This window comes from Mobula hypostoma, chromosome 24, assembly GCF_963921235.1.
Source record: "Mobula hypostoma chromosome 24, sMobHyp1.1, whole genome shotgun sequence".
NCBI lineage: Eukaryota > Metazoa > Chordata > Chondrichthyes > Myliobatiformes > Myliobatidae > Mobula > Mobula hypostoma.
Window position 1 is genome coordinate 28,858,209 of NC_086120.1, and position 14,685 is coordinate 28,872,893.

The following is a 14,685-nucleotide window of genomic DNA, read 5'->3' on the forward strand; positions in this document are numbered from 1 at the left end:
ACTGTACTTGTTCTCAGCAAAGCTAGTTCACACAAATTCAAGAACTTGGACAGAAGCAGAAATTGTGCATATTGTCATCTCCAACCGCTCAGTATAAAAAGGATGTTTGCAGTCTGGATTTAGCTACACTTCATGTTGAAATGGTGATTCTTACCGAGCCAAATCCAGCCGGTCAAGCTTCAAAAGGATCTGTATTGACATGGCCATGCTGTTGGGGTGAAAGAGACGAATAATTATCTGTGTTATGAATAATTCAACAAAAGGCTAAAATAATTAACAGTAAATAGCATTCCTATATTATTCCAAAAATCTACCCATAAATCACAAAATTCCAGGGATGTTCCATCAGGTATGTGATCTAGAAAAAGGTGAAATGTGCCATTACTGCAACACCCTACAATTTGAGTTAAATTGCCTCATATTATCTTTTCTTGCTATTATATTGCTCAGTTGACATCAATGTCATGTTTGGTAGTACACAGGCTGGAGTAAATGGTGTTGGGAGAGAAAACTGTATTCACTGGACTTTAGAAGGACAAAAGGAGATCTCATTGCACCCTGTCCGAATCTACATGTTTCAACAGACTAGATGTAGGAAGTAAGCTTTCTCTGGCTGGGTGAAGTGGGGTGAGGTGGCATCTAGAAGTAAGAGTAACAGTTTCAGCACACTGGATAGTTTCTTTAAGATTGATGGGGCATATCTTCATTCAGGATGGTGAATCTGTAGAATTCTCTCTGCCACAAAAAGATCTGCAACCAAGTTGATGAATAGATTTGAGGAGATAGACATCTAAACACCAAAAGCATCAAAGAGGGAGACTACAATAACACAGAGTCAGTCATACAGCATGGACACAGACCCATCAGTCCAATTCACTTATGCCAACTGTGTTGCCCAGTGAGCTAGTTCCATCTGCTCACACTTGACCTAAAGCCCTTTAAAGCTCTCTTATCCAAGTATTAACCTTAGACAACACACAAGATGCTGCAGGAACTCAGATCATGCAGCATCTAAGGAGGGGAATAAACATTCAGTGTTTCAGGATGATGAAGGGAAGGTGGTGAATGAAGTGAGAAGTTGGGAGTTGATAGGTGGAAAGATAAAGGGGTGAAGAAGAATCTGATAGGAGGGAAGAGTGGAAAGGAAGGGTACACCAGGGGGAAGTCGCCTTAAACAGCTATCAGGTACAAAAGCCATCTTAGACAGCTGTTAAATGTTGCATATATACCAATTTCAACCATTACTTCCGATAGCTAATTACAAATACACACCACCCTGTGCGTGAAGCAGCTACCTGTTACCCTTTTTACAATTTGCACTTCATCTTAACTCTATGCCCTCATGTTCTTAGCACCCCTTCCCTGGGAAAGAGATTGTTCCATAGACGCTACCTGACCTGCTCACCTTCCTCCAGCATTTTGTGTGTGTTGCTCAGATTTCCAGCATCTGCTCATTTTCTCTTGTTACAGGTTACATCAATTCTCTTTTTACCCTTGTTTCTTTACAAATTAGTCTTGGCACATTCCAATTCTATCAGTTCTCTTGTGAATTTTACATAAATAATTTAGTGCCCTCAGCCAGTGGCTTTGTTGCTTTGTTCAAGGTAAATTTATTATGCTTCCTGATGGCAGCAGTGCGAAGAGAGCACGACGTGGTTGATGGGAGTCTTTGATGATGGATGCTGCTTTCCTTCGACAGTGCTCCACGCAGATGTGCTCAATGGTGAGGAGGGCTTCACCTTTGATGAACTGGACTGTATCCACTACTTTTTGTAGGCTTTTCCATTCAAGAGCATTGGTATTTCCATACCAGGCTGTGATGTAGCCAGTCAATATACTCTTCACAGCTCATCTACAGAAGTTTGTCAAAGTTTTAGATGATACGCCAAATCTTTGCAAATTTCTAAGAAATTTGAGGTCGTGCCATGCTTTCTTTGTAATGACACTTATGTGCTAGATTCAGGACAGATTCTCTGAAGTGCTAACACTGGGGAATTTAAAGTTGCTGACTCTCTCCACCTCTGATCACCTGATGAGAACTGGCTCATGGACCTCTGGTTTCCTCCTCCTGAAGCCAATAAACCTCTTCTTGGTCTTGCTGACATTCAGTGAGGGGTTGCTGCTGTGGCACCACTCAGCCAGATTTTCATTCTCCTTCCTTTATGCTGATTCGTCACCACCCTTGATTTGGACAACAACAGTGATGTCGTCAGAAACTTCAATACGGCACCGGAGCTGTGCTTCTCTTCAGTCAAGAGTGTAAAGCAAGTAGAGCCGGGGACTAACCACACAGCCTTGTCATGCACCTGTCCTGGGGAAGATTGTGAATATGTTGTTGCCAATCCAAACTGACTAGGGTCTGCAAGTCAGGAAATCAAGGATCCAGTTACACAAGGAGGTATTGAGGCTTAGAACTTGAAGGTTCGGGGCCAGTTGGTGGCTCAACGACATCGGCGCCAGACCTGGGAGCGGAGGTTCCCGGGTTCAAAACTAGTCGGGTCCGCCCCCGAGCATGCTTTCCATCTGTGCCGGGTTGAGTGTCGAGATCACAACTCGACCTCGTAAAATAAGAGGAAAATACTGTGAAAATGTCTGTGTGAGGAGTGGCGTATCACAGTCTCTCTCTCGCTCCACACCTTGTAAAAAAAAAAGCCATGAAAAAGACATCTTCAGGGATGTACACACGGACACGCACACACAGATGCGCACGCACGCAGGCACACACCAAAAAAAACTTGAAGGTTCTTGATTAGTTTTGAAGGGATAATAGTATTGAATGCCGAGCTGTAGTCAATGAATGTATGCATCGTCACAAAATTTGATTCCCCAATAGGTAATAACCTCACATTTATTTGGACAAAACCAATCCTCAGCCCACAAACCTAACTGATCAAGATCCCTGTAACTACAACACCACCTATTTTAGCATAATCTGCAAATCCTAACACTTATTCATTTAAATCCAAAGCACTTATCTAAATCATGAACAAAGGTCCCAATACTGACCCCTGTGGCACTGCACCACTATTAAATCTCCATGGTATTGAGATTTCAGATCAGTCACCGAGTAGTGAAGCAGGCTGTAAGGGCTCAATAGCCTGCTCTTGCACCCATTTCTCTGTGCTTCAATGTTCCTAGAGGATGGACTCATGATCTTAATAGACACCACAGTGCTTCTCTGTCAGAAGATGGTTCTTGACAGGAAATGCAGAACAAAGTTAATCTGTATTTTTGACTGTTGATGTAAACCTTATAATATCCCATTTAAAGATGAGCATAGTACTCTTCTAGTTTATTAATCAACACTCTCCTTTAAACTAATACATTAAACTCACTGCATTTTGGAGAAAAGTCTGCTTACAGAAGTGTGAGTCACTTCACTGTTAACAAAATCCAGAAACACAAAGCACATGTGGCTAGCAGGATCTGTACATTTCTACTCACCATTCCAGACTTTCTCCTTGGTGCAACGCACGCAGGGCTGCATCTGTATTTTGTTCATATAAGTAGATTGAGGCCGCCATCAACAAGAACGTTGTATTGCTAACATCAACATTCTTTGCCATCTTCTTGTCCAACTCTGAAACGGTGGCATCTCTGCATGAGAGATGACATCAAGAATAATTCTTACAAAATTACTTTAACAAAAACCAACTCTGGTTGCTTTTTAAGTGACCAATGTATTCATTTATGCTCCAAGCCAAATTGTGTGGGCACGTGGCCAAGTGGTTAAGGCGTTGGACTAGCTACCTGAAGGTCGTGAGTTCGAGCCCCAGCCGAGGGAACGTGTTGTGTCCTTGAGCAAGGCACTTAATCACACATTGCTCTGTGACAACACTGGGGCCAAGCTGTATGGGTCCTAATGCCCTTCCCTTGGACAACATTGGTGTCGTGGAGAGGGGAGACTTGCAGCATGGGCAACTGCTGGTCTTCCATACAACCTTGCCCAGGCCCGCGCCCTGGAGAGTGAAGACTTTCCAGGCGCAGATCCAAGACTAACGGATGCCTTTGAGCCAAATTAAATCACAACACCTAGGATCTGTCACTACTCTCATTATCATCACCTACAGCAGGGGGTCCCAACCTAGGGTCCATAGGAACCCCTGATCTAGAGGATAGAATTACAGAATCCAGTGATACCTTCTTAAAAATGGACTTCACAAATGATGATGTAATTGTGCTTTGATGCAATACCCACAGACATGCAGCAAACTGCCAAATAGCATTTACCATATTGCATATTGGGTATGTTACTAGATTCATAACACAACAGCCCAAGAACAATGAGCTGGAGATACGATACAAAACACAACTGTAGTACCTAAGGATTTAAAGTTTATTCATTGAATATCTATTAAAAAACCAGTAAGTGGTTGTGAAACTACTGGATTCTTGTAAAAATACAACTGGTGTACTTTTGTAAAGAAATATTATGTACTTACTGACCTGGCTTTTAGTGAGTCCAGACCCTCAACAATGCAGTCAATTTTTAAATGAACTCTGAAATGGTAACTTGCGTGAAAATAGAGACTGGCAATATTGACCTTGTTTGAAACACAACCACTTACAGAAACTAAGAAGTTCCAAAGGAACTGTAGCCTTTCAATGGGTACTGAGACCTCAACCAAACCTGATCACATCTGAAGCAGCATTCACACATCATAGTTTACATTAGGCACGGAATGCAAGGATGCTTCAAGGTCAACTCTAGCACTGAGAAAGACAGGGTTATTCAGCATCAACCAGGAAGAGATATCCAGCCCATCATCAAAAAAAGAACATCCACTCAAGTATGACCCCTTACCTTTGATCCTCATTGGACAAATATTCAGCAAACATTTTTACAGCCTGTAATTCAGGGGGAGCTCCTGGTTTGATATCATCCAATATAACACCATATTTTCGCTAAAGAGGAAGATAAAATAATTAGAAGTCTGTTTCTAATCAGTTAGGTTTTAAATTCAGTGGTGTTGGTTGATATGTTCCCACTGAAAAGCAAGTTTAATCATTCCCTGTTATATCTAGCCCAATATTTCTCCTTCAACAATATGGTTACTCCTTCACATCTTAAAAAAATTGAGCAACTATGTACATTTTCCAAAGTAAAACAGCAGAATTACTGATAATAATACAAGGAATCGGAAGACAAATGTCCAGTCACCACTTTTATCAAGTTTTCTCATTTACAGACTGTCACAGGGTAATGAATGGGTTCCATCTTTACAGACACCCATAAGCACTTACTGAATGTTTGTCCACCAGTTAGAAATCAGAAAAATCATTCAATATGGCAACCACAGGGTATTGTAATGAACTGTATCAAAAATACACAGGACTGATAATAATAATTATTGAAAGTGGAGAGAGAGAGACAGAGAGAGAGAGAGAAAAAAAACTATTTCTGCTATTCATAGTGCTGAACATCTGTAGGTATGCTGGGCTTTTGAATTTAATATTATGGAAGCTCAATCTTGTGTAGGAATGTTCATAAATTGGGAGTGCTTAACTCGAGAATAACCTATAATCAGCTGAAGACACACTCATTGCATTAGTCAGGACTAACTGAATTAACCTGCAGGAAAGCTGATGCATCATACTGGAGATTAATAGTACCCAAGCTGTGCAAGATCTAGTAGTACCAACTGAGAAATCAAGACACAAAAGCAACTGAATACCTTAGTTCCTAAAAGCAATACAGAAAGTCAACAAATCTGTGCAAAGTTATTTTTTTTAAATCTATTAATTACACAATATAACTATCCAACAGCGAATGCCAAGCACATTAAATTTATTTTGCATCCAACCAAATCTAAGCAAACATAGGGATTGCAGATTGCAACTGATCACACGTAATCAATGGAATAAACTGATTATAAAATAATATCCCTGAGCAGTAAAGAGATTTAAAAGTTGAAGTACCAGTGACCAATGATACAGTGAAAGTTTGGTGATACAACACACACTTGAACTTGACAGGTGTAGGTTAACCCTATGGGGCTCCCTTGATACTGTAGTTAGACAGTATTGTCACTACATTGCATTACAATCATTCACAAGTAAATTGAGCCAATTAAACATTTTTATTACAGAAATTATTACCAAGCTCTTGAGTCAACACCACTATACTGAACTAAGTTGCACATCTCAGGAAGCTCCGCTGTGAAGCTAGCACTTGAAGATTCAGAAGAAACCATAATAACATTTTCTACAAACTATACTACCACTTCATTTAACATATACAATTGTGATGTACTAGAGGTCTTTAAAATGAGCAGAGGACTTGCTAGTGTAGATAAAACTGTTTTCCCTATTGAAAAAGTGAGTAAGCCCTTCATCCAAGTGGTGCTGGCAAAAAAAAAGAAAGCGGGGTCAAGTTCACATTTCAAAACAGACAGTAGGAAAAAGTAGCTAGGTGCGTAACATGTAAAATATAAAAAAAACACCAGCTGCTTCACTGTGGGAAGTGGAAATCTGAGGAAACATCTGCCTTGACCTACTTGTATGCTTTTCAACTGGGAGCCTCAATGAGTGACTTATAGTCTCTCTCTCTTGAAAATGAGGGGGTAAGGCTGCACATGAAAACACATAAATAAAAATTTTATTCAATTACAAGAATTGATATAATTATAGTGAACATTGTTCATACCTGTGCAATATAAGCTCTATAAAGGAAAACATCACGCTCAATTTCTTTCTCAGGATTAGAGACCTGAAAAACACATCAGTTTGTTACGACCATGAAAACAAATATTTTTGCTTGTCAGCACTTAATTCCATCGCTGTGCTTGATCTTCAGAAAAAAAGTCTTTCAAGGCAATTTAAAAAAAAATCAGATAATGAGTAAGAGATAAAGAGGAAGGTGACCATTACCACATATAGGAAGAGCGCTCAAAAGCAGAAAGGCTGTAACAAGGTACAGTGTTGCTGACAGGTAGTCTGAGGTACACAGGTGAAAAATGCTGGTGTACCAGACTGTAAGGAGAGACAGTAAAGTTTGCAGATGACTGAAATACAGCCAATTGAACTAAAGCATGTTGCAAATGACAACATTTTGATGTCAGTATGCTAGCACACAGTGTGTCAAAGAACATCAATCCACACTTCTATGAAATAAAATGCAGCCAGACGTGTTTAAAATTTGAAGTAAAGGGAAAATGAACTTTACAAATAGGTGAAGAGAAAATGAATTAGGCTTTAGAGTTACAACTAAAGTACAGAAAAGGATACTTTGGAAAATTGAGTTCGGGCTGATGGAGAAGTTCATCAAAATGTAATGCCAGTTTACGTTCATACCAAGCAGTTTACAACGTTAACCCTATGTACAGATTACATTTAGGATTATTCACCCTTTCCAATAAATGGCCAATGAATTCCCGGGCCTGATGACCAGAATCTTAGGTGGCTGCTATGGAGAAAGTAGATGCACTGGTTATGTTCATCGAAAATTACATAAATTCCAGCAAAGATAAAGAAGAAACCAGGGAGCTGGAGGCAGGTTAGCAGCTGTGGGAAACAACATTCCCTCTAAGCTGCACGGTGCACAGCCACACAGTAACTGAAATGCTTCCATGCACACAGCAGCTGGAATTGGGCGCAGTTAAAAAGTTTACGAAATGTGAAAGATTTTCTTTGTTGTACTGCATTTCATTATACCCTTTAATAAAGAAAATCAAAGTGTGGGATTTTTCAATTTTCATTTTAAATATTCATAGTATACATATTACAAAAAAAAAGTAACATGCCATGCAGTTTTCAGACCATGTAAAAATCTCCTGCTTAGAGCAATGATTGATCCATGCAGCTGTGTAAAAAAAACTGACGGAATGTTGGTGGAAAATAATTCTATGTTTTATTAAGGAAGTTATCACAGGGCACTCAGGAAATAAGACTGGGTAGAATGAACATAGATTTATAAAATGGAAATCATAATTGGCAGATCTGTTGCTGCAATAATTCACAGAATAGAAAAGGGCATTGCGCATTGGAAAGAGGGTTTAGAGCTATGTAGACTGGCTAAATGAATGGTCTCCACATAGTTACACATGATGAAACATGTATAAGGACTGTTGTTCAAGTGGACGCCACAGTTGCATTGGAGTTAGTGAGACACTGTTTCAGCTCGAGGCATCAGAGTTCAGAGATCAATCCTGGCATCCTTTGTAAGGAGTCCCTGTATGCCTTTCCTGTGGAATGCCTTCTCCCACAGTCGAAAGACATACCAGGTTGGCTAACTGATCATTATGAATTGTCCTATGATTGAGCTAGGGTTTAATTGGGGTTGTTGGGTGGTGCGGCTTGAAGGACTGGAAGGGCCTATTCCATGCTGTATCTCTAAATAAAAAAAATAAAGTTCAAGTTTATTGTTACTGAAACATACACATGCATACTGCTAAATGAGACAATGTTCCTCTGAACCAAGGTGCACAACACAGTATATGTAACTCACACACAACACAAAGTAAATAGTGTAACACTCCTGGCACTTCTTGCGTGATAAGACCTGGGTGGCAGCTGGGAGTTCAGTAGTCGTTGTGGCCTGGGGGAGAAGCTGTGTCCCACCCTTACAGTTCTCATCCTAATGCTATGGTACTTTCTGTCTGATGGTGGTGAGAAAGTTGGGGGGACACTCAAAGAGATTGTTGGACGGATAGGAGGGATCACTGAAAATGCTAATAGCCTTGCATACACAACGCTCCTGATAAATGGGGCTCCTCTCTGCAGTACTTGCAATCCTTTTGTAGGAACCACGTATCTATTTTCTGAACGCAACCAACAGGAATTCTGCAGATGCTGGAAATTCAAGCAACACACTTCAAAGTTGCTGGTGAACGCAGCAGGCCAGGCAGCATCTCTAGGAAGAGGTACAGCCGATGTTTCAGGCCGAGACCCTTCGTCAGGACTAACTGAAGGAAGAGTTAAGTAAGAGATTTGGCAAATCTTACTAACTCTTCCTTCAGTTAGTCCTGACGAAGGATCTCGGCCTGAAACGTCGACTGTACCTCTTCCTAGAGATGCTGCCTGGCCTGCTGTGTTCACCAGCAACTTTGATGTGTGTTCCTATCTATTTTCTGTCTGTTTTATATCATGTGTTGCACATTTTATAGGTTATTGCAATTTGTCACGTGGGTTAGAGCGTGATAGAAGCAAATGAGTATACTTATGCATTCACACTTTGTCTTAGTTTTAGTTTAGTTAGAGGCAGCCAGGTACAGGGATTTTTTTTGTTGTTCACTAATTATGCTGATTTGAAGACTAGTTGCTCTTATTTCGCCATATCACTAATTTAGTTTCATTAGTTTTTTTATTGCTATAAGATCATTCATCTTTGCTGTTTTCATAATAAAGGAGCAATCCGAATGTACTTTTCTTCGACTTGGAACTCAGCTATTTGGAAGCACGCCAAACAATGTCAGTTCTTGTACTCAGTCTCTCAGTAGTTTTGGTTTGTTTTCAAGTAACCACTACACCTTTGTAAGGACTTGTGGTCAGACGCCTTACAGCTCCTGTACAGATGGTGGAACAGTTGGTCAAGACACTCTAGATGGTGCTCCTTGGTTAAAAAGGCGGGGGGAGGGGGTGTTAGAGAGAGAGAGAAAGGAAGCCTTACTTGCTTCAATCTCCTCAGAAAGTAGAGACCCTGCCATGCTTTTTTTTGACCAAACAGGTGGTGTTGAGGGATCAGGTGAGATCATCCATTATCATCCACTGCCAGAAACTTGGTGCTCTTAACTCTCCTCACGGAGCAGCTGTGTATGTGTAGTGAGGAGTGGTTAGCCTGCACCTTCCAAAAGTCCACAATCTCCTCTTTGGTCTTGTCCACGTTGAGACTCAAGTTGTTGTATTCACAGCATTCTATCAGCCGCTCCACCTCCTCTCTGTATGCCGTCTCTTTCTCATTGATCAATTATTCAGAGGCTGACCACTTGTATCATGAGCCAACCTGACGATTTGCTTTGAACTGGATCTAGCAATGCAGTCACCCATCAGCAGTGGGCAGAACACGTAGCCCTGGTGAATACCAGCGTTCAGCATGATGGAGCTAGAAATGTTTCTGCCAACACAGACTGGCTGTGGCCTTTCTGTCAAGAAGTCCAGGATCCAATTACAGAGAGAGGTATTGAGACCCAATGAGGGCAGTTTACTCACCTGCCTCTGAGGGATAATCATACTGAATGCCAAGCAGGAGTTAATAAGCAGCATCCTTATGGGGGGGGGGGGAGACGAGGTGGAGTGGAGTACAGAGACTGTGCCATCATCAGTGAACCGACTTCAGTGATAAGCAAAATGGAACAGGTCAGTGTAGGAGGAAGGTGGTATTTAATGTGATCCATAAACAGCCACTCTTTATTGTTGAGATCAGTGTTACTGGAAAGTAATTGTTGAGGCAGGTTACTGGTGACCTCTTGGGCACCGGGATGATGGTGGCTGCCTTGATGCCTGACAGGACAGTGTAGTATTCCAAAGAGATGTTAAAGATATCTGTTAGAAACTCAGTTAACTGGGCTGCATAGTCCCTCAGCATCCGATCAGGTATGTTAAATGGGAAGCCATCAAAAGTGAAATTTTGAAGTACAGTGTTTGTATGTTCCTGTTAGAATAAAAAACAAGGCTAACAGGTTTAGGGAATCCTGATTTTTGAAGGATATTAAGGCTCTGGTTAAGAAGAAGCTGCATAGCAGGTATAGGCAGCAAAGAACAAATGAGGTGCTTGAGAGAAAACAAAATGCAAGAGAACACTTAAAAGAGATATCAGGAGGCATGACTTCGGGCTGGTAGATAAGGCAAATAAATAGATTTCTTGCATCTATGTTTACTTGAATGACACTGAGGCAAAGCAGCAGTGAGGTAATGGATCGTGTATGGATTAGAGATGAGGAGGTACTGGCTGTCTTGAGGCAAATTAGGGTGGATAAATCCCCAGGGCCTGACAGAGATTTTTAATATGTCTTTAGCCAAGCATGAGATGTCAAAGGACTGGAGGACAGCTGATGTTGTTAAAGGAAGGCTCTAAGAATGTCAGGAAATTATAGACAGGTGAGCCAGACATCAGTAGTGGGTATTGGAAGGTATTCTAAAGGACTGGATACATAAGTATTTGAAGAGACAGGGACTGATTAGGGATAGTCAACATGGCTTTGTGTGGCAGATCCTGTCTAACCAACTTTATATAGTTTTTCAAGGAATTATCAGGAAAGTTGATGAAGGAAAGGTAGTTGAGGTTGTCTACATGGACTTTGGCGAGATTTTTGACAAAGTTCTGCAAAAGAGGTTAGTCAAGAAGTTTAAATTGCTTGGTATTCAGGATGAGGTAGTAAACTGGATTCCACCTCGGCTTCACAGGAGAAGCCACAGAGTGGTAGTAGATGGTTGCCAATCTGACTGGAGGCCTGTGACGAGTGGAGTGCTGCAAGGATTGGTGTTGGGTCCATTGTTGTTTGTCATTTATATCAATGATCTGGATGAATGTGGTAAACTGGATTAGCAAATTTGCAGATGACACCAATACTGTAGGCAAAGTGGACATTGAGGAAGGCTATCAAAGCTTGCAATGGAACCTGGACCAGCTGAAAATGGTGGATGTAATTTAAAGCAGACAAGTGTGAAGTGTTGCACTATGGGAGAACAAACCAGGGTAGGACGAAAGCCTGATTTATACTTTTGTATAGGCTCCACGCCGTTGTGAGCATTTATACTTGTGCGTTGGTGTGTCTGCGTCGCTCTGCAATTCACCGCCAAAACAGTTTCTTTGTGTACTTCAAACAACAACGACTGAAACTGAGTGCATCATGTTGGAGTTGGAACTAATAAATGTTAAACAAGAGTTACTTTTATTGAAATTACTGCAATGCAGAAAAGAGAGAAGGCATCGGAGGAGATGGTGTGTACGACCATTGAACGGATTGAGGCAGAAGGAGGGTGAATTTTCTGTGCTTGTCCGGCCACTGAGAGGCATGGACGAGGAAATGCATTTCAAATATTTTCGGATGTAGGCAGGTAGATTTGACAATTTGGTTCATCGTCTCCAAGCGATGCTACCAAGCGGACCAATCACAGATGTGGCGGTCTGCGTCGCCGCGATGCGTAGGTACATTTTTTGGGGAGGTGTGCATCAGGCTACGGCGTAGGGTAGGTGGCTACGCTGTACCTGTGGTGTAGATTCAACGCAGAAGTATAAACTGGCCTTTACAGTGAATGGTAGGACACTGAGGAGTGTGGTAGAACATAGGAATACCCAATCCCTTAAAAGTAGCATTTCAGGTAGATAGGGTTGTAAAGAGAGTTTTTGGCACATAGACCTTCAAAAGTACAAGTACAGGAGTTGGGATGTTATGCTGAAGTTGTACTAGATATTGGTGAGGCTGAACTTTGAAATATTGTGTGCAATTCTGCTCACCGACGTACAGGAAAGATATCGACAAGATTGAAAGAGTACAGAGAGTATTTAACAGTTGCTGGGACTTGAAGACCCTAGTTATAGGGAAAGGTTGAAGACATTAGGACTTTATTTTCTGGAGTGTAGGAGAATGAGGAGGGATTTGATAGAGGTATATAAAATTACGAAGGGAATAGATAAGGTTAATGCAAGCAGGCTTTTTCTATTGAGGTTGGGGGAGACTAGAACTAGATGCCATAGGTTAAGGGTGAAAGGTGAAATGTTTAATGGGAACCCGAGGGGGAACTTCTTCACTCAGAGGGTGGTGTGAGTGCGGAATGACCTGCCAACAGAATTGGTGGATGGGGCTCAATTACAACATTTAAGAACAGTACACAGATTGGAGGGCTGTGGTCCTGATGTGGGTTGATGAGACTAGAATAACAGTTAAGCATGGACTAGATGGGCCAAAGGGCCTGTTTCTGTGCTGTAGTACTCTGTGATTCTGTGTAGAAGTACATGAAAGGCATCTAATTTGAGAGAAAAGATAGAAAACTAAGACACTGATGAATCTTTGGAATACACTGTGCATTTTCAAGACAAATCAAAAAGGTGCTTAGATTTTAAGCATCAGAAGGAATAAAAGATTAGCAGGTATGTGACACCAATGTGAAATACCAGTCATGATATTATTGAATGATGGAGCAAACACACAGGGCTAAATAGCCTGTCCTTATTTATTTCGTACATTCAATGTTCCTGTACCACAGTTGTAGGGTTCATCAACCTAACTGTAATAAACCATTTGAAAGTAAGCTCAGATTTTAAATTAATTGCATTCAATTTTGTCCGGTTTGACAAGCTTCAGCTTTGATGTAAACACTATGTTAGCACCTCTCCATCTGGCATCCACTGCCCAATTAAGTCCTGAACCCAACCTTTCATGAACCCCAACTCCTTATCAGTTAAAGCCAAGTTCATGTAAATGAATTATTTAAAACAGGTGGTACTCTGCCGAGCCAACTGGCCACTGGGTCACGGAGCCCTGAGCCCGGACACCTTGGCCGTGACCACCATCCCCACCAGCAGCCGGCCTTCTGTCAGCCCGTTCCCCCAAGTTAACTAGCCTGGGTTAGGGAAGTTATACCTGCCCTTTTTGCAATTTTCTATAACTCGGCCAACTCACCTTGAGTTTTTGCGCCTCATTTATACACTGCTGATAGCTGCCAATGTAGAAACTGTTCCTCACATCGAAAAGCGGATCCCCCTCCCCCTGCTGCATTGCCGCCATCTTCCTCGGCTTGCCCTGACAAATGCGCAGGCGCGGCCTACGTGGCGCCGGAAGTCCGTGTGGGAAGCTCGTCGGCTATTCTGCGCATGCTCCGAAAAGAACTGCTGAACTTGGCCGAGTTTTGTCTTGACTGTAATGCGGGATAATTAACACATCAAAATATTTCTCAGGGGTATTATAATACAAAGCTGGCTATAAAAAGGCCCAACATCACGATCAAAGTGGGACGTAATGAGAGCTATAAACTACTGGAGGGAAGGGAATTATCGATATTTCTGGTTGAGACCCATCTGACCGTCTCCCCTCTTCGCTATCAGTCCCGATGCAGCTTTCCAACCAGAAATATCGATAAGTTTTCTCCGCCACAGATGCTACACGACCCGCTGAGTTCCTCCAGCGGATTGGTTGTTGCTCCAAGTTCCAACACCTGCAGTTATTGAATATGTTTATAGAGATATTTTTGAATGTTGTCAAAACAGCGTTCAGGAACAAGCCGGAAAGTCCGGTTGGGGCTTGGAATCAGGGCAGGTTCAAAGCCGTAGCTTTGATAGTAATAATGTAATTTCTGGTAATATTACAAAGCATTCTATTCATGGTTGCCTCTGAGCCTGGGCATAAGTTCTAGATCTACACCCCTTGTGCAAACTGCTTTCATTGTTAGTATTGCTTGTACTGAATGTTTGTGAATGTACACAAACATTTCATGGTCGCAATCTACTGTCAGCTTCGGCAGCCTGTGAGTTTGAGGACAGGCCTTGCCAGCTGTCTGTACTATGACGGTCGCTATAATGTGCTCAGCCATGGTGAAGTACCGGAAACTGAGCTGCAGCAGAAGATTGCACCAGGAAATAAACAGTGTAACAGGAGAAGGTGGGCATCTAGTTGGGAAGGCCTGCCTCATTGGGCTGAAGTCCTTTCTACTATTTCAAGTGGCAGCAAAATGTTATTTCATTATTTCAGAAAGAAACAATCAGAATCAGGTTTATTATCACCTGCATGTGTTGTGAAATCTGTTAACTTA

General features: G+C 41.7%; 1 protein-coding gene across 1 annotated transcript in view; it reads right to left on the reverse strand.

Annotated features, from left to right (window-relative positions):
* The window catches only part of cope (COPI coat complex subunit epsilon), a 34,720-nt gene extending 21,034 nt beyond the window's left edge, over nucleotides 1-13,686 (reverse strand). The window contains exons 1-5 of the mRNA XM_063032158.1: nucleotides 13,560-13,686; nucleotides 6,647-6,709; nucleotides 4,805-4,905; nucleotides 3,445-3,597; nucleotides 155-208 (exon numbers count right to left, since the gene is read on the reverse strand). Coding sequence (XP_062888228.1) covers nucleotides 155-208; nucleotides 3,445-3,597; nucleotides 4,805-4,905; nucleotides 6,647-6,709; nucleotides 13,560-13,664 — 476 coding nt within the window. The 5' untranslated portion in view covers nucleotides 13,665-13,686. The remainder of the gene's footprint in view (nucleotides 1-154; nucleotides 209-3,444; nucleotides 3,598-4,804; nucleotides 4,906-6,646; nucleotides 6,710-13,559) is intronic.
* Nucleotides 13,687-14,685: the final 999 nt, after the last annotated feature.